General features: G+C 36.8%; 1 protein-coding gene across 1 annotated transcript; it reads right to left on the bottom strand.

Moving 5' to 3' along the window:
• Positions 1-401: 401 nt before the first annotated feature.
• IFIH1 (interferon induced with helicase C domain 1) lies at positions 402-27,690 on the bottom strand. Its single transcript, XM_013171142.3, has 16 exons — positions 26,674-27,690; positions 24,610-24,766; positions 22,490-22,666; positions 18,403-18,483; positions 14,819-15,039; positions 13,778-13,988; positions 11,022-11,239; positions 9,279-9,395; positions 8,667-8,790; positions 8,338-8,565; positions 6,405-6,661; positions 4,780-4,929; positions 3,720-3,881; positions 3,052-3,242; positions 1,430-1,523; positions 402-1,323 (listed from the first exon to the last, which is right to left on the bottom strand). The coding sequence occupies exons 1-16, from the start codon at positions 27,115-27,117 to the stop codon at positions 1,141-1,143; spliced, it is 3,015 nt and encodes a 1,004-aa protein (XP_013026596.2). The 5' UTR covers positions 27,118-27,690; the 3' UTR covers positions 402-1,140.
• Between the last annotated feature and the right edge of the window lie 126 nt (positions 27,691-27,816).

Genomic DNA, 27,816 nt, shown 5'->3' with positions numbered 1-27,816 from the left:
CTGATTGGAAAAAATTAACCTAGCACTTCTATTCCTATTAAGAATGTAGATCAATTACAGATGTAGGTGTAATAAAATTCTTTTTGCTGGGTTCTATTTTTCAACTAAGTTGTACTTAGAAACTTTTACCTGGGTCTACTGAAGTGTTTACGTGCCCATTCCAGTAAACATACCACATTATCCTGAATTTACAGAGTTGACTGTTGTAACAACAAACAGACCTTCCATGCTTCAGTATCTTACTTGCAAATAGGAGAAAATAAAATCTGTCAATTAGATAATTATGGAGACACGTGATGCTATTTTTTACAGTCAGAATACCATTATCCTTTAAATTTCTACAGTGAAACTCTATTCTTATTGTTGTCACAATACTTACAGTGAAAGAGAATAAACAGTACCAAAGTTGGTAAAAGTTATTTATTACACTCATTTATTGAAAAAAAATACATACCTCAATGGCTATAGCCAGTTTAACAATCCTATGAAGCTAACACACAGAAAGTCAATTGTCATTGTCCCTTCTTGGACATTAAGATAATCAATTTAAAGTCAACTTAAGGGCTTGATTTTTTTGAAATTTCTTTTAATGGAAACTTAGTCTGTAGAAATGTCTGAGCTTACAGCTAAAGGTAAGAGAGAAAGGACTCTGTCATGAAAACACAGAAGCTACAGTGACTCAAAAATTACACTCATGTAATCTGTTCTCTTTACGTGGTTTCTTTGTTAAGACACTTTATCTTCATAAGGGTTGTAGCAGAAAGCAAAACAGAAAACAGTCACCACAGAAAGTGTCAGGATGACTGTCTTATGTTCTGTGCTTAAAGACAGGTCACCAAACATACTTTTGACAGTGTTGCCACCCCACATTGGACTATACTGAGAGAGGAATTTGTTCCATGGATACACATCACTGCAATGTATTTGGTCTTATTTGTCTTGGAGTGCCACTGCAAATCTGAGTGCATACAGCTGCCATGTGACTTCGTCCTTCTCCCTTGGGTCTTTTCTCCTCTTCAAGGCAGTGTTTTCATGCTCGGGAGCTTTCACTGTGTTTAGGATGCAGCACTCTCTATAACACTCTCTATAATCAGCAGTCAGAGAAGAGAAGAAAAACACATTTATTTTCATTCTGAGTCCTCAGTCTTCATCACTTGAAGGACAATGAGCTGCATAGTCAAAACTGGGGAACCTGATGGGCAGTTCTACCCATTTCTTAAAAATTTCCTTTGTTGTTTTCTTGTCTTCAAAAACAACCACAAAATTTCTAATCTTTAGACAAGGCAGGTCAAGACCTCGGTGAACCATCATATTTCCCCAAGCCTGCAAGTATAAGGAAATCACGTTTCAGAAAAACAGACAATATCATTAGACAAAAATAAAGACAGACACCAGCAACATAGAAGTAGGAAAAGAAGTCATTCCTCACTTGTCCGCAATCTTTACATATAATTTCCACATTTGTCTGGTAATCAGCATGTTTATCTTGCAGTGTCTTATTTTCTCTTGTATGGTAAAGATGTCTGAAAAACAGAAAGTGTGAGTCAGAATACATGGTTATTGGCTACAAATGGCCTTAAATGCACAGTGACTACCATTGCTGAAATCAGATATGAAACCTAGAAGGCAGTAACCTCTCTGTTGTGCACATTCAGGAGCCAGAGAAAATGCAAGGCCCTATTTCATTCTCCTAAGTAATGTTGACATGCCACTATACTCCATGTTTTCTTTTGTAACATTTTAGGAGGTGCATCCTCCCTCATTAGCAGCAGCAGGCTTTCAGATATAGAGTTACAGTACGGGATAGTTTTTTTTTTGTTGTTGTTTTTGTTTTTCTGAAGTGCCATTGAGCTGTCAAAGATGATATCTGAAAGTTAGAGGTTTTCTTTTTACTCCCTGTAGTCCAACTTTACCCCTTCACAGCACAATTTCATTCTGACTCTCCAGAGATGCAGAATATATACACATTCTTATATCATTTAATTTAGGGAGTGCTTGATTTTGTGGGTTACTATCATTATATCAGCCTGTGCTGAGAGGTTATAATAATTATTACCTTATAGTTTCAATGATAACTGTACTTTGACTGATAGCATTATGTTGATGAGACAATTTCACAGTAGAAGCAGTCTAATGTTTAGGTCTGCAGCTAAATTTTCATTTTTTCAACATATGAGTACTAATTTCTCATTAACTCTTCAAAATTTCTTCATTAACTTTACAAATTATACCAGTGATGTGTCTCAATGAAAGGAGAACTTTGGAGGGCAGTAACTTGGTAGGATGGTGTCTGCCACATAACTGCAGCAGACTGTTTTGCATGTACATGCATAACAAAGCATGACTGACTTGCAATGTACAATACCAATTACAAAGTTACTGTAGTAAATTGAAGTTGAATTAAAACATTTTCTTGACCTCTTAATTTCTATTATGAGTAGGAAAAGAAAGTCACCTCTTTCAGCACTAAAAAGTTAAACACAGTTTAACAGAGGTAAATGTTTAACAAACTAGATGGCATGGTATCTCTTGCAATGAAGATAAGAAAGAGCAAGAACACTGGGAGAAATAAAGGAAGCGTGTGACCAGTATGGACATTCTCCGCAGGTAGAGTTGTCAATGCACAGGTAGTGGTTAATAAGTTGTTTATGAGTCACTGGTCATGGCTCATACTTTTATCCAGGGTCTGTTACTGGTGTAACAGTGTAAATGTGAGACTCTGCACTGGGTAACTGGTATTCAGCTTCGGTTGTTGTTTCTCTGTGGAATACACACCATGTTATATAACAAGTGACCTAGTTAATATTACCACAGGAATTATATCTTTTTCTGAAGTTTCACACCCTAGTCACCTTGAAATAAGGGGAAGAACCAACATTTCCTTCAAATTCATTAACTGTATACTCAAGAGAATTTATGACTTCAAAATATTGGAAAAATATTTCTTATTTATTTATTTTTTTTACTCACTGGGCCTATAAGGTTACAAGCCCTGCTGAAAAGAAAATCTGTTTCTGCTTGAAAGAGACAAAGTAGTTCATAAACACTTACTGGAAATCTTTTTTCACACTGACATGATGCATGTTTTCAATAACTTGTATATCTTCTCCTGAACATATCAGCTTGTGGCAATTCTTGCATAGGAATGTTATTAGTGAAGGGTTTTTCTTATATGTCTTACGCTGATCTCTTTTTGCCTTCATTTGTTTTTCCATTATACTTTGCAACTGGAAGCTCTCAATCTAGAAACATAACAATTAGAGCACTGTAATATTCTAGTGGAACGACTGTAGCAGACTAATAAATCTAAACATTTATTTCCATAAATTCCAGACTCTTACAAATAAAACTTATTCTGAAAACTTAAAATTATACTTTCATAAAAAAATAACCTTTCTGCCTAATAAGGTGTGACTTCTAAAGGAAAAAAAGATACTGCGAAAAAGCAATTACCTTTCTTTTTATTTTACTAAGTTCACTAATAAAATTTTAGTCAATTTTCCTAATTTGTGTGTTTCTCCGCTTACCTACAGAAAACCAGACTTCTCCAAAGGCCCAGAAACATAGATTCTAAAACATATATTGGCAGAAGGATGCAAGGCCATATTAGATAATACTATTTTGTATTTTCCTCCCTTAAGTAGATTTCAAGTAGAAAGTATTCCTTACAGTATGCATCAGCCTTCTTCAAATGGAAAGTGTAGAGCTGCAGTAGATACCTTATTTAAATATTCTTCCTGCGGCATCCTCTGGACACGCTGAATGGCCTTATACATCATTTTCTCACGGAAAATATTTACATCTTCACGTTCAACAGCTCCCGAGCCACTCGAAGCCACAAGTGCATAGGTGCTCTCATCAGCTCGAGCTCGACCACGGGCCTACAATTTGCAAAGAGTATAACATAAGCAGCGTAAAGTTCCCTATAACACCAAGCAACACTTGTTCCTATTTTTGTAACGGAAGACATGTACAAGTCTTACTGCAGAGGGATCCCACAGAGCATTTTTTTTCACTTAGGCAGATAAAGAGTCAGTATTAACAACATTCTCTTTCTCCATTAACATTAAAGATACCTGTGAGATAATATTCAGGAGATTTGTGATTAGCACAACATTTTGCGAAGCAGAAACTTTATTTTGTCACGAAAAAATAAGCATGCACTTAAATATCTCAAATGTGCTTACAAATTAACTGATAACATGGACAAACTGGTATTATGATATGCAGTTACATTTTTTTTAGCTGTCAAGAGTACAAATGTCTTTATATTTACATATTGCATTTATTATAGAAACTGGAGACTTGTATACTTTTTTTTTCTTTTTCCTTTAGGGAATGTGTGCATTGTTTAGTGTTTGTAAAGTGATAAATATATTGCTGGTTGATCATAGGCTGGAAACACGTGTGGGGAGGTTGGAAGTAAGATAAAAGTCCATCTTCCGCCCATTACACAAGGACAGAAAGTCAATTTCAACCAGGCCTCTGATCATACGAGAATACCTTTTCTATACCAGGCATAAGACAGCTTACTGGTTGTGTAGAACTTTAAATGGATTTCACACTGCACCACATGGATGCAAATTTTATATAACATGCACTTCGTATAGCAGGAGGCTGGTACCTGGAAATGAACTTTGTTGCAATAACATTTTCTCTTTTAGCCTGCAAATATTCAAAAAGTATTACCAAGGCCCAGGAATATGATTCACTGTTTGCATACTCTAAACAGAAAGCACTTTAAAAAATAAGTTAGCTATTTATTTAATAAACTCTTACCTGCAACATAGCAATTTCATTGGTGACAAGGCCATAGCGAATAACGATGTTACACTCTTTGATGTCGAGGCCTTCTTCAGCTACAGTAGTAGCAATAAGTAAATTTACACTTCCACCTCGGAATTTATCAATGACTTCCCTTTGCTCATTCTGTAAATTTAAAAATATCGGTATACTAACTTTTAGTATTAGTTTCTGACAGACGTTTCTTGTAATGAAGAGAATTGAGGAATTATAACCCAATCATTCCAGAGTGGAGTGCCAAACTTCAGTCATTTCAACCACTGCATTTAACACCTTTCAAGATCACAAACAAGGAGTTCTTTGTGAACACACTATGCGTTCACACATTTGTGAGGGAGGCAGGAGCAGACACCAATCTTTTAAATGTAACTGAAGTCGGACCTTTTTAGCTGATAATTCCATTTCATAGACACCAGGAGTTTTGATAATACAATTCTTTGCTCTATAAAGTTATTTAAGTAGTTACGCAGACGTTCTGAATATCTACTACTTCAGTATTTTCATCTTTAAGTATAGCCTTCAGTACTTCCAAGTCAAGTTCCCAAGTACTTAAATTTCCTCAAAAAATGTATTTTGTTCATCTGCAGAGCACCAAAAAACACAGAGATGATGTACATAAACGATAAAGCATCCAAAACACGGAATTTTGAATTAGCTGGACATTTCAAACAAGCTTTAGCAGAGGGACAGAAGCTTCCTATATACTGTATTCAGTTTCAAAATATAGAGGCTATTGCTTTGTTTGTGCAATATGGTACAGTGATTAAAGAACATTTTTTTTTTCAGAAAACAAGCTTACTTTGTAGAGAACAATTCCTATATATTTTTTTGAAACTGAAAGGAACTGCAGTAAATAGACTCTGCCCAGCAATAAGTAACACCACTATTGTTTAAATGCTGAAGTGGCAACTTTACAGGATGCAAAAAGCAAAACAGAGTATTTAGTATACTGAAGCACTTTATTTTGAAAATATTAAATTTGAATGTATAAATAAATTGTCAGAGAGATGTTGTGTATCAGGTGAACACATTGATATGAGATGGATTGTTGAGTTATCAAGCATGGAATTTTCATTGTGTGTTTTGGCAAATTCTCTTTCAATGACTGTGTCAGTGTGAAGCATGCATATAAACTGGAATAAATTGATTAAATGATGATATCAGGAAAAGACAGTCATCCTTTGCACTGTAATTCAGTTTATCTTTCAATTTGTCCAGTAAACTATAATTTGAATCAATATTGTCTTAATATGTATGACCTTATTTAACTATCATACTTTCCTACTGCCATTTTGTTCACTTTTTTTTCTTCCTATATCCCACTACAACTTGTGTCCCTTTTTGACTATATATTCCTCTAGGAAACTGTTTCCTGTTACTCTTGCTGTCATAGAATACAACCACCAATAAAAGTTGTATCTTGTGGAAATAAAATTAAAATACTGTTATTCACCTAAGATACAGTTTATGATTGTAAGATGCTGGCAGATTTGAAAGCAGAACTCTGTGCTCCAAACTTCAGTCCTTTGTTCTAGTACTAAAACAAACTGTTTTCTCAAAATAAGTACAAGATTTTAACACCATATCGCATAGTTCTGTACCTGAGTCATGGGTTTAGTTTCACTGTTGTGTCCAGCACCAATAAGATAATGAGCCTTAATCCCCACTTCTTCAAATTTTGGGTTATCCATAATCCACTGGAATAGAGCAAAAGCACTTTGCCGGGTCTTTGTGAAAATAATTCCTCTAGGTTCTTTAGTCTTTGTGAACTCCTCCATTAAAGTGTTTCGCAACTTTATCAGCTTCTCATTTTCATATTCTGGATTTCTAGCCAACTCTTTTAGATGTTTCTTTTTTGCTTTAAAAATAGCAGATGTAAGTTAAAAAACTGTACTATGTAAAACAAAAGCTCTAGGAAAAAAAAACACAGAAAAACAAACAAACAAAAAAAAAGCAAAGAGCAGCTTTGTATATAGAGGTTGAAAGTTTCAATGAATGACTCTCTTACACTGACCAGGGAGGATTTCTCACACTTTTTTTTTTTTTTAAATTTAAATTTTGAATATTTAAAAAATTATGTCATGGACAGATGATCACAAAAAGACAACACTAACACTTTAAGAAAGGGACGGGGGAAACTTGTCTGTTAAGATATTACAATCACTTTAATATCATCTTCCTGTGCAGGTTATCGTGTGAATAATCCACCTTGTCCAGTGCAGTGGTAGTCAATTTATCCAGAACTAGTACACCGCATTTGCAGTGGCTTTCTGACTACAGTCTTATTCATATTTTAGAATGTAATCACACACATAAAGCTACATACTTATATAAAGCTACATATATCTACAAAGTAGATATATGTATATGTATATGTATATATCTACAAAGTAGATATATGTGACAAACACTTATAGTTTTCTCATGTATTTAGACCTACACTAAGAGCTGCAGTACCTTTACCTCCCAAAGAAAAACTCCAGTCTTAAAAGTTGGAAACAAATTCAATAGATTTCCTTCTACTACTCCTGGCACTATCAGTGGTAAAACTGGAACAGATTGGAGTATAATTTCCTTTTCGTTATCAGTTTCTCTGAACTTTATTTACATGTGGAAATGAAAGCACTCTAGAAAACTGAGTTTAATTTTTAATTAGTTTAACTTTTTAGTTCTCAGCAGCAGCTCAATACTGAAATTCTAAGGTAGTGGGCACAAAGACAAGTATGGATGGTCAGTAAAAAACACAATGACATTACCTAATCTACTCCATTTGTCTAAAAGTTTTTTTTTAACATTTCCCAAATTTCTTAATGGTGGCATTCTAAATTCGTAGTTCATGAAATTAGACTTTACTCCAGTATGAATCCCATTTTGTTTTGCAACACCCAGAAGCCAACCTGTCTACCTCTTTCTCATTGTGAAGGCAGTAAGGGGAAAAAAGAGGCAGAAAATATTATTGTGTGAAGTACTGCATTAAACCTAGTTCCAAGGCGAATGACCAGAAAAAAAGGCAACTACTTTTGGTGTCTGCAATTTAACTCACTGTTTAATTCTCTCAGTAGCTGCTCTTTACTTGGAACTTACTCAGGATCATCACTCCCATCTCTTAGTATGCAGTCAAATGCTGGTAGAGAGGTCTGGTTAAAAAAGGGACATTGCACATTACTTTGGTGTTCCATTTGCTCAACTTTTGGTCCCTCAGGAGTATCTAATGGAATATACATTCTCTCTGTCTGTCAGAATGTCCTCAGGGTCACTTCATTGGAGAACAGCAGAGAACAATTTTTACTTAGTATCAGAAAAAAGGAAGTGTCCTTAGGCCAAAACCAAAGAACATCTACTGCATGTTGGGACGTGATCACACTGTGACGTTGTTTAATGCACTCTGTACTTTATGAACTGAGACACCCAGCCACTGTCATAATAAACAACACAGCAATCTCTACAAAGTAATAATTAATGAGCCCATGTAAATTACACTATTAGGTTCTATGGATTTTAAATATTAAAAATCACCATGTATTTCAAGCTTACCATGAAATAAATCTATTAGAAATTCATCTGTTTCATCCTGTTTTGATACTGCTGGTTCATCATCATCATCACTTCCTACTGTTTTCTTGCTTTTTTCCTCCTTATAAAAGTTATTTAGGTGATTGTATGCATCGACCATTCGGATAGTGTCATTAATTTGCAGAGCATCATTATATTTCTTCAAGTGTTCTGCACAGACACGTTCCTTGCGTTTTTCTTCTTTTGCAGCTAAAAGTCAACAAAACATACAAAAACATGTCTATGTATAAAACAAAACAAAACAAGAAACAGACAAATTCAAAGTCAAGATATTTTCCCTATGCAGTTACCTTTTTTCTCTTCTCTAATCACCCACTGTTCATATGGCTGAGATCCAAACTCAGATTTTGGATAGAGCTTGCAATAGTTTTGAATATCTGTCATGATCTCAATAATTCTTTCTCTGAATGGATCCTAGAAAGAAATGGATTACTAAAGTAAGTAAGCATCTTCTAGCAAAAAAACATTGGACTGAACTCTTCTGGCTAATACTACACTGAGTAACTTATTAAAACCTAGAACTTCAAATTCAAAGCCGAGTAAGGTTGCTAAGAGTATTAACAGTTATGAAAATCAATAGCGCAGAACATTATAAAAATTAAACTGTGAATATAACATTTTTTTAGTGTATATTATGTCACCCCAATAGAAACATGGTTCAGAAGGTCTTTTGACCAGATATCTGAAAAATATAAATGCAGTAAATGCAGATATGTAAAAATTTATTTTCATTTAACTTTACTGACACTTTTCCATCCAGAGGAAGGCAGCAGATTCAAATTAGCACTATGGATCACAGTAAATCTATAGCAAAACAGCATTAGCCAAAAGTTCTTGATACCATACAACATTCTTTCAAAGGGAAATTAAACTTTAATACCGATTTGTTTGACAAAACATACCCTTCTTTGGTCATCTGCAATCACAGTCTTCTTAAATGGTTCCTTCACCTGATTTTTCAGTTGGGAGGCATGTTCTTCAACAGTCATGATTCTACGTGCATCGAGATTGGCACAGATCTGTAAGAAAATCAGGGGTTATTTATTTTAATGTTTAATGACTTATTTGACATAAAAACTGAAGTAATGCAACATACTTTCTCCTTCAGATATTTTTTTTTACATAATTTTGTGTATTTCCTTCCCACAAAAATGGCATGCAGACAGTATAAGTATGAAGGACCAATTCTTTGAAAAGTGTTTGAGAGAAGCTATGCAAGTTACTTTTTAGGCCAGAAGTAACTCTTGCACATGAAATGAGGCTTGCAGATTAGGGTGCAAAATAGGTACTTTGAAAAGGAAAATATACCATCAATATTTTGGAAGAGACAATTTCGGAGCACAAAACAAATAAATAAAAAGAATGGTGAAATTAAATAGAAGAAAATATATGTTACTGAGTAATTCTGAAAGTAAAAGCTTGTCGCAATAGTAGAAAATAATTTGAAATGATCTTTCTTGGAAGAGAAATAGATGGAGAAAATTTCAATACTAACTGCACAACTGAAATGGCCTTTTCTGCTTTTGATCTCTCCTGAGAAGATAATATGCACATTTCTGTCGGTGAGTATGAAGTAATAAGGGGAAACTTTAAATTTTTTATGAGCAGATGAAAAAAAAAAGAAGTCTGGCAAGCAACCTTTATGATGTCTGCAACAGTAGTTATCTATTTGAGCTTGTATATTTGGATTACATTTCTTTACATAGAAGAACCACCATCTCATCATTAAGATTTCACAGATAATGAAAAGGAATTCTCTGCTTTTTCCACTGCTAGGAAGTTTTTGTCTCAAAATACCTCATAATTGTATCTACTTCAATAGAGCATAACAACTTCTCGTAGGCCTCACATATTCATTTCACATTCTGTTTGTCACAAAATCACAGAATGGTTAAGGTTGGACGGGACCTCTGGAGATCATCTAGTCCAACCTCCCTGCTCAAGAAGTGTCCACTATTCTTGTGCGAATCTTACTAAATAGGAGGTTTCACTGCAGTCCTGTGTTAAATTCTCCTTTTGTATCACTAATGTAAATCCATTGAATTTTAAGTAAAATAGTTTCTTTAGAGTCACAGATGTTTTAAATACAGAATTTAACCAATTATCTCCCGTCAGGCATATATGCAACCACACATACTACTCCCTTCTCAATCAGTAACTAACTGCTGTAAACACATTTGCTTGCTACCTGTATCTAACAGTTACATTGTTTAAATATTCTACTTCATTTTTCACTTTCCTGGATCCACATAGAAGCCCAGCTTAGTTGCTCTAGAAATACAGACATAAAATACTGTGATCTCTCTAGGACTTAAAATACACAGTAAATTCTAATCCAGCAACATAAAGAGAATTTTATTAACTAAAAAAATCACTATTTTCTGGATTTCTTGTCTTTAATCTTGAGATTCTTTTGTTTTCAAGTGACGCAATCTTTTTACTTCCCTACTTATGTAAGCAACCTTTATTTGTACACCAATGTCCATTAATTTGTAGTGGGGCAATTTGCTGAATGGCTCTGAGCTGAATTTCCATATACAAAAGAAAAAAAAAATCAGATGATATAATTGAAGCCTAACACTACAACGATTTACTTTAACAAGACACTATTCCTTTGGTGATTTGCAAATATAAGGGCTATTTACTTTTAGAATATGTTCTTCAGCTTTTGGGTTGGAATTTGCACCTCCTACTCCAGGTGAGGCTGTAAGTCCCAGAATCTGAGGCTGTGGAATCAATGGTTTGTTTTCTTTCGCCAGTTTTCTGTTCTTCATCTTCTCTTTTACGTAGCGTCGCATTATATTGTTGTAGACGCCTTCCTTTTGAGTGTGATGACACTCATCAATAATGATGAGTGAAAAATCTTAAAAAAAAATAATAATAATGATTAATTATGATTAATTTTCTTTCAAAGGTAGAATTGTGTGAATAAATCTTCATACAGGTAAGCACAGTGCTGAAAAGATTCAGTTAGTTTGAGTCCTAATGCATTAGAAAACTAACAACTGGAGGAAAGGGTGGTGGGAGCTGTATATATTTAATGAACTTTGGAATTTTTGCTGTACTCCTGACATGTCAAGTAGTTTTACTTTTCATATCATGTAGAAAGCTTTTCTGTTTTTGCAAAAACAATCTGACGGTATAAAGAATTTCAGACACATATTTTGAATAACCAGCATAGCAGATAATAACCACTGGTAGGAACATATTATAGTTCTACACTATGCTATCTTTTATAAACATATCCGTAAATGCACTGACAAACTACATATCATTTGTCTATGTGAACATACGTTACATATTAGAAGCCTTTCAGACATCCTAGAAAGTCCTGTGCTGATCAAAATATGCTTCAATTTTATAGCAACACAGAGATTTTCCCCCTATTCCTGCCCAATTAAAAGACTTACATTACTCTATGGATGTGTCATTGGAAAAAACAAACAGATGGAGAGGGCACTACTGATCATCTTGCTTTTGTAGCTGAGGAAACTGATGAAGATTCAGACTATGAATTTGTGCTTTTTAGTTAGATCCTATTTACACGCAACAGGTAGAGCACTATACGATAAAAAATATTTTTTTTTCTTTGTTTTAAATCTTGCACAAACACAGAGAACATGTCATCTACCTGTTTACATATGCAGATACTGAAATATATTTTAAGGTTCTTATTTCAAAGACTCATGAACTCTGTTTCTCTAGCAGCAAAACTGGTTTATGGAGCTCCCACCCTTCCCCTAACTAGCCAGTAACTCTCTATGTTGAATTCCCTACAAAACTGTGGCAATGACTGTAAAGCAGATGACTGAAATGATTTGGGTTAAACTCTTTTTTTAATTTAATGTTTAATCAGGCAATTTTAATGGCCTTGTTTACACATAAGTGAGCTCACATTGCTGCATCACTACAAATGATTTTTTTGTCAACCAGCAGCAAAAGTGGGAAACTAACAGAGAGTTAGAATAGTCTGAATGGGCCCTTCTGCTGGAGAAAATATCATGTAATATATTTTCAGGTCTCTGAAGAACCTGAAGAAAGATGGAAAGTGAACAAGGGAAATTTTATTCAGATGCTAAACCAAAGAGTACCACTAAGAAAGCAAACTATTGCTCCACGTCACTGGGGAAATGTGACTGTTTTCACACAAGTGGTCTAGGAAGCTACTTTGGACTGGAGTTGTGTGGTTTCAAACCTAATTTTCTATTTATTTCTAATATTTCTACATTATATATATATAGATCATATGTACTGTAACTCCCTATTAAGGAAACTTTGCAAGGTGTGAAACCTCATGACACAAGCTTGGGACCCAGCCCAATTCTAATTAGGTCAGGAGTTCCAGCAGAAGTATTTAGGCACCTCTATATGGCATTCCCAAATGATTAAGATTTGGGAAGGTTTATTGACTTAGGGGAGGTGTAAAGGACATAAATACAACAAAATCTCTAGTACTCTACCTAAGATAACGAAAAGATATTCTGAAGGAGGGGTTATAATATTGGGATACTCAAGTGGCTTTGTAGGAGTTGGTTTGGATCAAGCAACTACTCCAATTAGCACTAGGCACTGACAGACACCATGTTTCCCTGTTGTCTCTGTAAGACTCAGACAAATTCTTTTACCTTAATTCCCTTATTTTGAACATTGTAGCTCTCTGCTCAGCTACATCCTGTCCCATCTAGAATAGAGTTGACTGCATGCAGTTAGAGGGAGAAGTCAACTCTCACAGAGGAGGGTCACTGCAGCCCAAACCCTGGAGCTGAAGTCATGTTTTGTTCCATCACTGGCAGATAATACAATTTCCTTTCTGATCTCCCAATAGTATCTCCCACTTTAGACTTCTGGGCAAACAATTTCACTCATCTCATCTTCTACTTTTTGTGCTCTTCAACTTCCTTTATCTGTTGTAAAAGACCATTATGGCTGCCTATCTGTATGTAGTTAGAAGCAATCCTAACTCCATATGTTAGCAACATGGTAAAATTTTAAAGAATACAACTTTTATAACAGATTGGCTTCTATCCCATGCTTCATTGTATTTCTTAAACTACTTACTGCATTTGAGTTTTTAATATTTTTTCTACTTCTATTCATGGCTTCTATGTGATATAATTCAATGTTCTACTGAGCTTGGAAGCTGAAATCAGTATAGCTGTATTCGCACAAGGTCGTGCTTGAGCTACTTAAAATGGGATGCACAACAAGTGAACTGCAAAAGTCTAACTTGGCTTCAAAAAATTGCAAGCACATTAAGATGTGGTTTTGACTCTTAGAGTACAGCTTGCATTTATAAAAACAGTCAAAGGAACTACATTAACTCCTGAGTTTCGCACATTTTTAATCTGCAGTTTTCCAGAACTTTTGACCTTCTGTAAAAATTTCAGAATGAAAATCTTGCCTGATAAGTGGACACCTTCTTCATCTTCTTCAGTTGCATTTAACAGTGAATTCTCAAGAATCTGTGCTGTACTGATGATTACATCATATCTTCTGACAACTTCAGGAAATGAGATTTTCAGCTGAGAATCACCACTTAAACCAATAACCTGATACCAACGTTTCAGGAATGGATTAAACTCTTTTCGTAAATGCTGTTCCACTAATGGTACCTGAAAAAAAGTTTCCAAATAATTTACACTGGAACATACATGGGATTATAAATACATACCTATCTGCCAGAGATGTTGTTAGGTGAATATACACTCTGTGCAAAACATACTTTTTTTTAAAAAAGTAAACAAACCCTTATTCACTACACAATAGGACTTTAAAAAAATGGAAAAGCAAACACTAAAAATCCACAAAGCAATCCCTCTCTTGCAACTGTTCCTAAGAAAAACTTTTTGCCCCAAGAACATAGGCTTAACTGCGTCTTAGAAAGAACAAACAATGAATGCTCTGGCTCTTTGACTAAGCTCATAACATACTAACAATTTTATTCTCATATGGATATCTTTTAATCTTTCAATAAAATTCTTAAATGTATTTATACACTTTAATATTACAATAGAAAAACTTTAGTTTAGATTATATGCTCTGAATTTAACTGTAAAAATTGCAGTTCTTATCAGAAAATCTGACGGAACATTACCTAACTAGTTTGAGACTCCTTAGGTGGTCTTCATTACCAGATCCAAACACAGAATGTGAAAAATATATTTTTTAAATGTTATTTCATTTTTATTAATCCTAACAAGAAATAACACTTTTTCCAATAATGTAGTTATTTGGCTACATGCAAATTCTCACGTGCTGCATTAAATTAAAATCACTCATGTTTTCAGCAATATAATGGAGATGACAGTCTAGAGCTGTGTGCCTTTAAACATAGCTACATCTGGAGAAGCTGAGAAATGTATTTACATTCATTTTACAAGTTCTTTACTAACAGTGCATGAGGTTTGCAAAATACTATTTTTTTTTAAATGTACCAACATACCTTATTAACGAGTACTATAACTTTTCCAGGCTCTGATGCTCTTTTTTTCTTATCCAAGTGATCTTTGGTAATGTAAACAGCCACTCTGGTTTTACCACTGCCTGTAGGGAGACATATTATAATATTCTCCCCATTCAGTGCTGGCTTTGCAACTTCCATCTGGTAATCTCTCAGGATCAGATCTGGTTCAGGTGAAGCTCTGCTCTCCATTTCATCTTCATCTAAGGGTGCAAAGAAATATAAATATCAAACAGGAATTATTTATCAGAATATTGAACAAGTGACAAATGGAAAACATAATTATGAGATACATCTGAATAAAGAGAAACATGGCGCATTAGCATAGGAAATGCTCTTCTGTGGACCTGTGCTTATATCCAGCTGCCTAACAGGGTAGGTGGAATAAGCCACACTATGTCTTCATTCATCTATGTTAATATGATTATTATTATGTATGAATTCAAATGATACAATTCAGTAGCACTGAGAACAACAAAAGTTGTGTTCAGAACTGTTGTATGCGTAATCTGGCCAATCTTATGTGATGCTCTCTTTCATCAGTACTGAAATTTATTTGCTTGCATGTGAGCTACCTTTTTAAATACTTCCCAGAGGAAGAAAAAAAAAGAAAAAGATGGAGCCATAGAAAAAGAAAAAGAGATAGGGACTACTTAAAAATAGATGAAGGGAGTTATAAAGTATAAAGATCAAATAGATAAGAAAATTCAATTGACCGTACAAGACAAAGCTAGCTGCAGAATGTTACCACCTATTCAATGCAGATTGCGCTGCCTCCAGACTGACTCATACATAATGCAATCTGAGCTGTTCGCTAAAAGGCCATGTGCATTTGCCACCTAAAGGCCAAAACCTTCCGTCTATCATATAAAATGCAATGGCAGAGAGTTCATATCTATTCCTCACAGATAAAACAACATTCAAAAGTTAAAAGGGATGTCACAATTTCAGGCAGTGAGAAAAGCATATCAGCTCTCTGAGTTTATACATATTTAGGAAGTCAGAAATTATCTATATGAACGTAAGAAGTATTTACTTTAGTGGAGTTCTGCGTTTTTTTTTCCCTATAGATATGTTTATTTATCCTGAACTTGTACTGTTGTCAGTGAATAAGAGGCAAAAATCCTATGAGACTAAAAATGAGGAAAAAGACCCTCTAGTTTTATTTCCTGATGATATTAAATGAAGAATCATGGGGCTTTTATTATCACTGATACATCATACGCAAAATAAGTGTATTTTTTCTAGTAAACCTTATTCCATTAAATAAAATTAAACTAACAAAAAGTAATGAAGCTTGATAAAATACTGCTGATGGAAACACCTGAATACCATTCCTAAGTGTTTTTTGCTTGTTTTGCCTTTTAGCGTGAGTGCAGTACTATCTGGAACACAGTGAAATTTACACCAGAGAGTACTTGCTGTTACTTATCTGACTTCTACTACTCTCTTTTGAGGAAGAACACTGTTTGCTTTCTGGTTGACTAAATCCAATAGTTCAACCATATTGAAACTAGCACTTTATCACCCATCTGTTTAGTTAAATTTCAGTATCTTAACATCCTCAACTAACCATCCATGCCTAAAAAATATTTAACTTAGCTCTCTCCTAGCTTCCTTGGCTCCTGGTAAGATAAAGGTTAATACAGGAATCTTTACACAGGATATGATTCCATTAAAGAATTTTCATCATGCACAGTAAAACATGCACAGGGAGGTTGTCTGCCTTCATACAAGGCTTATAAACTGCTGCTCTGTGCTAAAAGAAACATGATAATTATTCTTCTATTATCCTAATTCCAACATTTTTCTTAAATGTAAAGTGATCCTTGCATTGAAAAGGGCAACTAAATCCACAGGATTCTTTGCTTTAAAATCAAACTCCTATCAGTGCATTAAGATCTACCCAGACATCTAATACAACAGCCTTACTGCAAAAATTCAAATTATAAAGTCCAAAAATATCACCAAGTCCATCTGTATCTCCACTATTTTTCTCATATTTGCTCTCACTGAGTTTAAGCATGAATGTTTTTAAAAACTTTTTAACTGTTTTTAAAGCTCAAGTGTAAACAGAACATGTAATAAATAAGTAAAAAAAATCTGTTCTGCATTCTTCACATAACTGTAGTGATTTATTTTTTTCTGCTGGACTACTGGACATAGCCAATGCTCAACTAAATGTGAGATTTTTCAGGAATCTTAAAGGCTCAGGCCATATATTTATATATGTGCTACCACACACCATTAGCCTGTATCAGCCTGGCCAACGGATATAGTGTGTCTGCTCACAAAATGAAGAAGTTTCTGTGCCCTGACATTTCATGTGACACAGTGAGGAAAAAATCCAGTGTGACTGATGAGTCACCTCAGCTGATGCAGAAGTGCAAAGTATATTCCTCAGAGTTAACAATACATAGAATAAAATCCTATCTATAGGGTAGAAATTTAGATTTGAGGGGTAGCAATTTAGATTTGAGATATCCTGAATCTTCTGTGTACTTGTAAAATACATGATTTTTAGTATTAAAAAAGGTTGAAACTATTTTAAAGCATTTTCAGTAAACACTTTGTAGGCTTATGACATATAACAACTGCATTGACTTTACTGACCTAACACTAGTTTCTTTAGGCAGAGCTGGCTTGTAAGGTAACCCAGATTTTTCTTTGTCCTTGCACAAGATATAGGCACAGAACAAACTATATACAGGCTAGTTTCTAGAAGTCAACTGATTCTTGAATTCAGTGTAGGGCAAACATTAACTGTTTACCACAGAAGATAGATGCAAATTCGTTCTGCCTGAGGTTAAAAAATAAATAAATAAAATTGGGGTGTCTTTTACAACAGCAGTGTTTAATTGGTTTCAGAGTTTATTCATATCAAGTTCACATCTGTCTGAAAAGTGTTATCTAAACACAATCTAATATTTAGTTTAATGCTACACTTCATTTAGAACTTGCAAGTATTCTTAAATGTGAGATTTGCAAAGGTCTTCAGATATTAATCTCCATTGATTAGGTTACTTTTACAAACAGTGCTATTAAGTTATTCAGGTCCAAAGGAGATCCTCATTATGGTTCTGCAAGTACCCAGGAAATGTTTCTCCTCAACTTTTGATACCTCTAAAACCTGTCCAATTTAATCCCTCTTACCTCCCCAGTAGAGGAGCCAGACACAATTTAGCTTCATCGTTAGAGCAAAAGAAGCACATACATGTGGCAGTGTTATGAGTATCTGTACAGATAACTTCACTGGATGACTTCCAGAAGTTCATTCCAGTCTGTGTGATTGTATTCTGCATCACTGACCATTTGTATGATGGCAATGTTTCGAGACCTATTCAGAGGATCCCAGTAAATCAGCTCCTTTGGGGCTTGGAGTTAAGTCCAGACCCATAAAAATGGCATCTGCTTACCAACAAAATAAGAGGAAGTTTGGTACATAAATACTGTTGCTGGAGTTCACAGTAAATGTTTTCCATTGATTTTTGGTTTAGCCTAGTCATAGAAGGGCTTACCCTCCAGAGTTTATTTTGCAGTTACTAAATAAAAGAAGGGAAACATACCTGAATCACTGGTTGTACTGCTCTGTCCCAGGTTTTCATTCATGTTACTGACACTTCTATCTTCTGTAGCGGCATCTGATTCTAAGTGAAAAACAGAAACAAATGTAGTATAGTATACTTGCTATACAAATATAAATAGCCAGTGTGTCATTTACTCTCTCCCTTAGTTGTCAAAATGGGCTAGACAAATGTCTGGCAGGGATGGCTGAAGAATAATTTCCTTTCCTATGGAAGAAAAGATGGAGTGAGAAATAAAAATCCAAAATACAGCAGAGGTAAGGCAACGGGGTTCATAATTTAGTGTAGTCAGGCATCTATTTTCTGTTTGCTTGGAAGTAAGGGTCCACACAGGACCACATGCATGATCACCTCTAGTCCTATGTTCCTTTTCAGAAGGGAATGAAGAGAAAAAAAGAAAGAAAAACACATTGGACAACTGGACACACAGTAAATCTTCCAAACTGCAAGTAAAAGCAGAGACCGACAATTCTGTTACACCCAATAGAAAACTTGGACACTGGTACAGAAATCTGGCAAGTTTCCTGTAGATATTCTAATGTTAAGATCCCCCTCTGCTGGGCAATCAATATATTGCACTGATATTTATTTATTTATTTTTCAGTCACAAGTGTAATCTATATAGATTTTCCAAAACTCGGTAATTTTAACATTTGAAGAGATCCACAGAGTTCTTCCAGACAAAATCTTCTGCAAACAGAATCATCCCGCACTGTTTGTCAGCTTGCCTGCTGCACTCTGCAACTGAGCTCAGTGTCCATAAGAAAACAGTGAGAATAACAACAATGACCTACACTTAATTAGCTCATAGAACTTGTGTTCTATCAAATTTTTTTCAGTTTTTCCATATCTATTTTACTTATTGTCCCCAACAAATAATTGGTACAGCAAAACAGATGCTGTGAGAGATTAGAACTAAATGGGAAGTCTTAGATCATTACTCCTAAAATACATTACAAAATCTTGGTAAGTGAGGTAGAAGTTTCACCTAGTCTGCATTCAGTAAAAATGCAAAGCTTTGACATCCCTTTTATGCAAGCTTTGGTCTCCTTGAAAGGTGAATGACTAAGTGAAACTAAACAGCTATTTCATGAAACAAGCATAATATCGACGACTGAAATGAAGCTACCTTAGCCACCTTAGGAGTCCAGTATCTGGTTAAGTCTTATTTTTCAGTTTACCTGACATAACCGTGAAAGGTGAGGCAAACATCTGTCTTGCTGTCCTCAGTTTTCTTCTTTTATTGCTAACAAACTTCAGAATCTAATTCAACTATGAATCTCCACCACACTTTAAGCACATAAATTAAAAGTCTAGTTTCCCAGAAATCAATGTAATCAAAATAAAGGCACTGAAAAAAATACATATCCACAGCAGGAGCCTGATTTAAATAAATACTCCCTGCTATTATTATATAATAGCATGTATTTAATATCACATAAAAGACAGTATTGCCCTGAAAATAGAAGAAAACATCACCAGTTATAAACCATGTTCAAAGACCTCTGACAAAATATTAAGTAGCTTTAGTAGGAATTCAGTTTCTGAAAATGACATTGCTATTGCTCATCTTCACTTTCTAGTAATCCATGTGATTAGGAAAGAAAAGATGGAATTATGGTCTCCCTTCAAAAATGACCTACTACAAGATGTATATGTAACAGAGAATATGTATTCACAAAGTATTTTATACTCAGTTATCTGATTACAATCTGCAGCATGCATTACAAAATCATCTCGTAACAGAAAACATCAGTGGTAAAATGAAATGTAGAATACCCATCTTTCAAATTAAAGTTGAATAGCATAATATTCTCCTTTTTTGATTGTAATAATCTTCTTGAATTATTTTAAAAGAAAAAAAAAGTAACTCTTTCCAAAACAATGAAGATAAAAGGGCTGATATTCTAACAGCTGTCACTGTCACTTTATGTCACTTTGCACTAACAAGTAAGTACAAAGACAATCGAATGCAATGAAGAACATAGAAATATGCAATATTAATTTTTTTAAAAAGTCCTTCTTTCCTGTCATGTGCTATGTTGTCACAGAAAAAGTTTCAAACAGTGGAAAATACCAATGAAGTACCAAAATATAAACAAGTTAGTAAAACTGGTCCTACTTTCAAATTAATTGTTGGTTTTTCCACTCTGAAGCATTAAGGGGCACACTTTGTAAGACATTACTGAAACTTCCACTTAAAAAAATCAATCAAGTGGTTATCACCTTATACTAACCACAAGTAAGTCAGATTTTCATGGAACGTTCATTTTGAACTGGAACCAACAGGGGTCAAACCACTCTTGAAATCATGGATTTGCGCATAATGATAAGGATGGAAACAATGCACATTGGCGTCTTTTCAATCTGTATTTTTCCCACGATATAATTATTTGTTCCAATCTACTTCATTTTATTAAACAGATCTTGAAAAACACAGCTGCTATTTATTTAAAGTGTTTTCTGTACAGGTAAGAGAAACCTTAATTGAAGTGCTCCAATTCTGACCTTGCAAACTTAGTGCTTTTGTGTTGTATTTTGTGCATGCAGTTTCTTATCTGTTTTTGTACAGGCAGTTTTCTTTCTAGTTTTCTCTCAGGCTAAATTGTTTATTTCTACTCTACCTTTATGACCCTATGGCTCTGTACTGGGTCTGGCTGGGATGGAGCTTCTTTCCAGCATACTTTCTTCTCCTCTTCATCTGAGGAGAAGGAGTGAGAGTGGTTGTAGTAGAGTTTAGCTGCCCAGCAAGGTAAAACCACCACAGGCTCTCTTACCTTCTCCGTGACTCACTCTGTCTTATCTACTGCAATAAAATGGTCAGGGGAGACTTTAGATCCAATGCAAAATGCAGGAATATCAAGTGATTTGAAAACGATTCTTCCTCCTTGAAATTTGTCCTCAATATATGGAGGAATGGTGGGAGTGTACTACAAAACTAACAACACCCGACATATCAAAGTGCAAATTAGCTGGGTTCCTAGCCTACATGGAAGTAGAATCTGGGGTCCAGTTGTACTTTTACCTGCGTGGTCTAAAAACAGTCAGGCAAGATCAGGCTAACAGCAGTGAAAACCTATCCAGAGCAAGCCTACAATTAAGAGCCTAACTCGCCCTGAAACGACCCTAACTAAGAGTAAGGATAACTCAGTCGGATCCATTCTGAATCATCATTAAATATTTGGCACCTCTGTTTTATAAGGCAAAATTATGTTCTAATGCAGGAAAACCAAGCTGATATTTCTGCTGCAGTCAATAATCCACTAATTGCTATAAATCATTGTGATATGCTGTTAAGATCACGTTAAATGAAAAATAAGCTACTACTGTTACACACTGAAAGGCCACAGTTTTCAGAGCCAAATTTTTCTTGATATATTCATGTTTGATGAAAAAAAGAGCAACCTTAGTTGTCTTACTCCTTTGGCTGAGTAAGCCCACTAAAATCATTTCAGGCAGGATTTATCTCAATTGTAACTATTGTTTGAGCTGCATCTGAACTTGTAACAGATACAAATGGTTCCTTAATCATACAGCATATGTTTGAATCATCAGTTCCTGGCTATATCTGGCAACTGCTGCTGGTAGTTGCTATTGCTCATGATCAACTCCATAGGCACATTTTAAAAGGTGGATCCATATGAACAACACGCCACAACAATTTCTTGGCAACGTCCTTCTAAGCCATTCTGCACTGTGCTAGCAAATAGGTTTCTGAACTAGCTTGGTGTAGTTACTTTAGGTGAAGCTTTTTCATACCTTTCAGATTAATTAGTTCAAATATGACAACATTCTTGTTTGAGAGCAACTCCTTTGAAGTAAATTGAGTAAATTTAAAGATCTGTCCCCTAAGTTGGTACTGCAGTTAACTGATAGGAAGAAATAGAATTTACTGCTTCCAAGAAATCAAGATTTACTTTTTCCATTAATTCCCTTCACAATGAAGGTAGCGTATGTTCCTGAATATTTGAGCAAAATGGGAACTAATAAACTGAGAACATTCTCTTAGTTATTTCCAGTTACTAAAGTTGAACTGGTACCAGAACAAAATACCAATTAGTGGACGTACCCAAAACTACAGAATTCTTTTCAACAGATGTTTCCAATACACCATTTTCACTGACAGAACCACTATCCAGATTTTCTTGCTGTTTCAAATCCTCCACTACAGCATGTCCTGGTTGGCTTGCAGGTTCTGCTTCTTTGTTTGTACTGTCCTTCACCCTGTTTTCTTTATTCTCTTTTCCTATAAAGTAAAAAAAAGAAATAAGATGGCACTATAAAAAAACATATATTCTTTTACTGCGTAGCACAGAAAACAAAGAACTAGTCTGTATTCATCGTGCTTGTCACATCAGCACACCAGCATGACATACGGTCTTGACAAACAGTAGTTTAGAATTTTGATGTTTTCATAAATATTAATTAATGAAGTTGTTGGTCATAAATCTCTTCTGAATTCTATAAGTTTTGTAAGGTCACAAATGGGTGTACCTTAAAACAAGACTTCAAAACCTTCCCATAAAACAGAAAACCTGAGAGAACTTTCCCCAAATGTCTTCCTGCCCTACATTTCTTTGTCTTATTCCAAACACAAAAATGATTTCTCTTTGACTTCATAGAATCACAGAATATTCTGAGTTGGAAGGGACTCACAAGGATCATCAAGTCCAACTCTTAGCTCTACACAGGACCACGCAAAAATCAGACCATGTGTCTGAGAGCATTGTCCAAATGCTTCTTGAACTCTGACAGGCTTGGTGCTGTGACCACTGCCCTGGGGAGCCTGTCCCAGTGTCCAACAACCCTCTTGGTGAAGAACCTTTCCCTACTACCCAGCCTGACCCTCCCCTGTCCCAGCTCCACGCCATTCCCTTAGGTCCTGTCGCTGTCCACAGAGAGCAGAGCTCAGCGCCTGCCCCTCCACTCCTGCTCCCCTCTTGAGGGAGCTGCAGGCCGCCATGAGGCCTCCCCTCAGCCTGCTCTGCTCTGGGCTGAACAAACCAAGGGACCTCAGCCACTCCTCATATGTCTTGCCCTTTAGACCCTTCACCATCTTGTAGCCCTCCTTTTAGTAATTAGTGCATGTACTATGAATTTATTACTTTTTTACCTGATAGCAAAGTAATGAAGGCAAGAATTTAAGCCTGACAAACGTGTAACAGAAAATGAAACTTAGGACCACAGTAGTTGCTGATCTATTCCCACCATCTGACTCACCCGCAACAATCTTCAGGCTCTAGCCTGGAAACTGAAACATTCATCCACCTTTGAACTGCATGCTCAAATATGGTAGCCGCTTATCAGTGTATGGCAAAGGTTGATTCCTGTCCTCAACTGGAAGAGGCACCTTCATGCCTCTCATCCCAATCTTTAATGCATAGTCCCACACGCAGAAACTAAAACCACAGCGATATAGTTCTGGTGAACTCCTCAAGCAAGAAGGCTGAAGCTGTTAAATGCGAAACCTGTTAAAAACTTTATTCTCAAATATCTTATAAAACCTATGCTGACTGCAATATAAAATTAGGGGTTGGGGTCTCCTTTTTTTCCATATTTTAGCATGTAGGGTGATAATTTTACAACATCATAATTGCTGTACAGGAATAAAAAGTGGTAAGCGAAAACCCAAACCTCTTTTACTTTCATTTCTGTAAATAATGTTTACTAGTTTATTCTATTACTTACTGTAAATGTTATGCAATATATCTTGAGACCTATCAATGTGTTATCCCCAAGGAGATATACTGCAGTCTACTTTAAAATACCAAATGTATTTGTAAACCATGCCATAAAAGAAACATTAATCTTTGTGGTGAAGGAGAAATCTGGAAAAAGCTTGTTTTATTTGTTCAAAATAATCTTCTGACTATTTATTATGAATGATTATACAAATATCACATTGAAAACCAATGGGTTACAAAAGATAAGTATTCAGTTTAATTACAATTTTGGTCATACTGTTGTAAGTTTGATATTGCTTAATAAGGATTTCTAGTGTTTAAGAATCTATCAGGTTAGCTGTTAAATAACTTCATTCTGAAATCCTCAGACAACTGAAAGCATTTGTCTCAGCATAGCAGTGAAATCAATATGGCTGGAACCCTGCATTGTTTCCAAAGTAACAGCTCAAAAAGAGATGCTAAAAAAAAAACAACCAACATTATTATGGTGAAATAAGATGATTACCTCCCGTATTTCCGCTTAAATCATCTGCAAGGTCTTCATGTTGTGTTTGACGCAGAGCAACCAAAAAAGGAGAGAACCAATCCTTTTTCTGCACTATTCTACTCAACAGCTCCCTTGCACCATCTCTGTTCCCACGAGTGTCAGTAACAGCACTGATCTGGTGAAAATAAAATAAAATAAAATAAATTAAACAACCTTGAGACTGAATTTTGAAACAGTTTAGGGAAGTTACCAAGAATAGTATATGTACAAAAGTATTCCCCTGTCATCACTAAAACATAGAAACAAAAATATATGGTGGGTCTGACAATCGTTTTACTCACCAGCAGAGATTTACTGCATTTTTGTCCAACATCATATAGTTTCTCGTAGTATGTATAAAACAAGAGATCTGAGATTTGAGAGACTGGTGGTACTGGAAATGATTATAATAATAACCATTATATAATCATTTTTATTATGGAACGATAATTGGTGTTCACATCGGTTTAGGAACTAACCATCCTTGCTTAAGGAGAAGTAATGCCCTACAGCATACCAGAGCTCACACTTCATCTATGGCATGACCTCATATTTAGAATGGAACATTTCCCTTCTTAAACACTGGCTTCAACTTCTCAATTCTCACTTAAAAATACGATACAATAATACAGTGCAGTAAAATAATACAAGATACAATAGCCTGTTGAAAGTGACTACTGCCGTCAAAGAAGCTATAGAAAAGTGTTCCAAGGTTGTCATGAGCAAAAGTGGGCAGGTGTTCACAAAAAAGAAAAGCACTGTTTCAGAAGTACTGCTGCTTGAGACAGGTGTTCAGTCTTCAAGGGCAATTTCCTCAAGGCTCAAGAATCATCCATCCTGATATGCGAGAAAATGGGTAGGCATAGCAGCCGGCTCAAGTTTGGCCAAACAGGGTAAAAGCCCCCTGGCTGAGGCTGAATACATGAAGAAGGTGTGTGGGCAGTGGGAGGAGGGAAGAGTTAAACAAAGAGGAATATAGCGAGACCATCCTGGGATGTCATTCATTAAGAAAGCCTAGGCCCTGTCAGAGCTGAAACTGGTAAGGGTCTGAAGGGTAACGACTTAAGCAGAAATACAAGCAGCATAAAGATGACCACGGAACATGTGCACCCATTAAGGAATGGAGCCAATAGCCTCCTAAAAGATTCCTGTCTCTACCTGCTGCATTACCATGCTTGGCTCCCCAGCTCGTGGGGTGCAGCTAGCCCTTGCTGCTCCCCAACAGTCACCAATCAGATGAAATTATATACATGACTCTCATTTAACTGACGTGAGCATTAAAGTACCTAAACAGTTGATGCAAAGTTCAGAGTGCAAGTATGACATAATTCCACCATTAGTTTGTGATCTTTTGTCTTATTCCTGTGCCAACTATATATATATTTCTTCTAATACTGTTTCAGGGTATCTACTTTTTTTCTTTTTTGGTTCCAAGTAAGTTTCACGCTAGTCCAGGCAAGCCATTCTTGGCCCAATGGAGAAAAACACTGGCAAATGTTTTTGTCAAAGCCATTACCCTTCACTTGCTCTTTCTTGTCAGATTGGTATTTCTGCTCAGCTTTATAGTCTGCTGCTGGCTGTGATATTCCTTAGTGAACTTAAGGCAGAAAATAAAGGTGAGGGGAGGTCTTGTTTTACTTCAAATGTTCTCTAGAACTTTACAGGCCGGCACAACTTTCTGGTATGGTTCACAGGCCAAAAGACACTTACTGATCTTCTGAGCCTGGTATCTGTCAAAATGGTAAGTCACAGTAAAGTTGGCCAGACTACTTCCACTTACATACTGATCTATTCTAAATCTCTGCTCAAGGTATTTACTGTCTGCCCCTGGTTGTTAGCTGGCATCCCATCTGCTAGCCAACCTGTAAGTGTTCAGCAGTTTACCTGGAGCACCACCTGTCTTTTCCCCCAGGTTTGGGTACCACCCTTTGGCTTTCTGCACTCACACAAGGCCACTTCTTGCTGTGGTGCCCCACAGCTCCTGGGGGTGACCAGTGTCTGTGGGACTGCCTGGTGCCCAGCCTGAGAGGACGGGCCACTTACCCGTTCCAGGTCCTCCTCCTGGAAAATGTCCATCTGCAGGCACCTCTCGGCCACCTGCCTGGTCTGCATCCTATCCACCAGGGTGGCGTGGAGCAGCTGCACCAAGTGCACGCAGAGGTCGTGGTCGGCCTCCTCGGTGGGTGAGGGCAGCTGGCTGGGGTTCATGTAGCGGGCAGCCAGGTCACAGCCACCTTTCTCCAGCGCCTGCAGGAACTCGGCGAACCAACCTTGGCCCCGGGGGCCGCGCTCCACAGCGCGCAGCAGTTCCTCGGCCCCCTCCACCTCGCCCCGCTGTTCCGCCGCCACCCGCACCTTCTCCTTCTCCTCCCGGCTCAGCGAGGGCAGCCAGTCCAGCACCGGCAGCACCCGGATGCACTGCTTCAGCCGCGGCCTGAAGCAGGAGATCATGTAGAGGAAGCACTCGTCTCGGCACTCCGCCGACATGGTCGCGCTGGCGGTGCCCGGGGCCGGGGCCGGGGTCGGGGGATACTGCAGGGGCGGCCGGGGAGCGCCGCAGCCGGGGTCCGCCGGCAGCCCGCCCGCAGGTCGCCGCCCCTTAAGCCGGCTCCTTTCGAGCCCTTTCGGTTTCGTTTGCGGGCGGCTGCCGAGTGCGGCTGTCCAGCCCCTGGAGGGACGGGCACGGGGAAGTGTCGCTCCCAAAGGCTTGGAAGGAAACTTTGAACGGGCAGCGTGGGTTTAAAGGCGGAACTTTCGCTTTCCAGACGGGGGTTTCTAGTGCTGCTCGCTGGGGTGCCAACGATTTGTGCAGCTGTGCCTTTCCAGCCTCACACTACTAGTGTGGAGGAACTAGACGCTGCGGAGGTGGGGACCCCAGGCGATTGGAGTGGTCTGCCTTCACTCGCAGGATTAGTCCCTCTGCACACTTCAGATCCGATTATATCTCCTTAAGCTTGTAAATGACACTTCACATTACAGAACCCATGTATCTGATCTTATTCTGTCTCTGGGTCTTAGTCTTTCAGGCTGAACCTAAAACCTAAACACCAGAACTGGATGAGCTCCTGCACGCACTGTGGGTGCAGCCCAGCAGAACACGTTTGGCTGCCTGCTTCTCGTGCCCCACCCAGTAGTAATTTGTTGCTGTGAACTGTATCCTACTCAAATGAAGGCATTTAATCTGTG

Source organism: Anser cygnoides, chromosome 6, assembly GCF_040182565.1.
Source record: "Anser cygnoides isolate HZ-2024a breed goose chromosome 6, Taihu_goose_T2T_genome, whole genome shotgun sequence".
NCBI classification, from domain to species: Eukaryota; Metazoa; Chordata; class Aves; order Anseriformes; family Anatidae; genus Anser; species Anser cygnoides.
This window is presented reverse-complemented; position numbering and strand designations above follow the sequence as displayed.

Coding starts and splice junctions, on each gene's coding strand:
- IFIH1 (XM_013171142.3), bottom strand. CDS start 27,117: ATGTCGGCGGAGTGCCGAGACGAGTGCTTCCTCTACATGATCTCCTGC. Junction 18,484..22,489: donor AAAGAATTCTGTAGTTTTGG/GTACGTCCACTA, acceptor TTTTTCACTTAG/AATCAGATGCCGCTACAGAA. Junction 8,791..9,278: donor TTGCAGATGACCAAAGAAGG/GTATGTTTTGTC, acceptor ATTTCTTTCTAG/GATCCATTCAGAGAAAGAAT.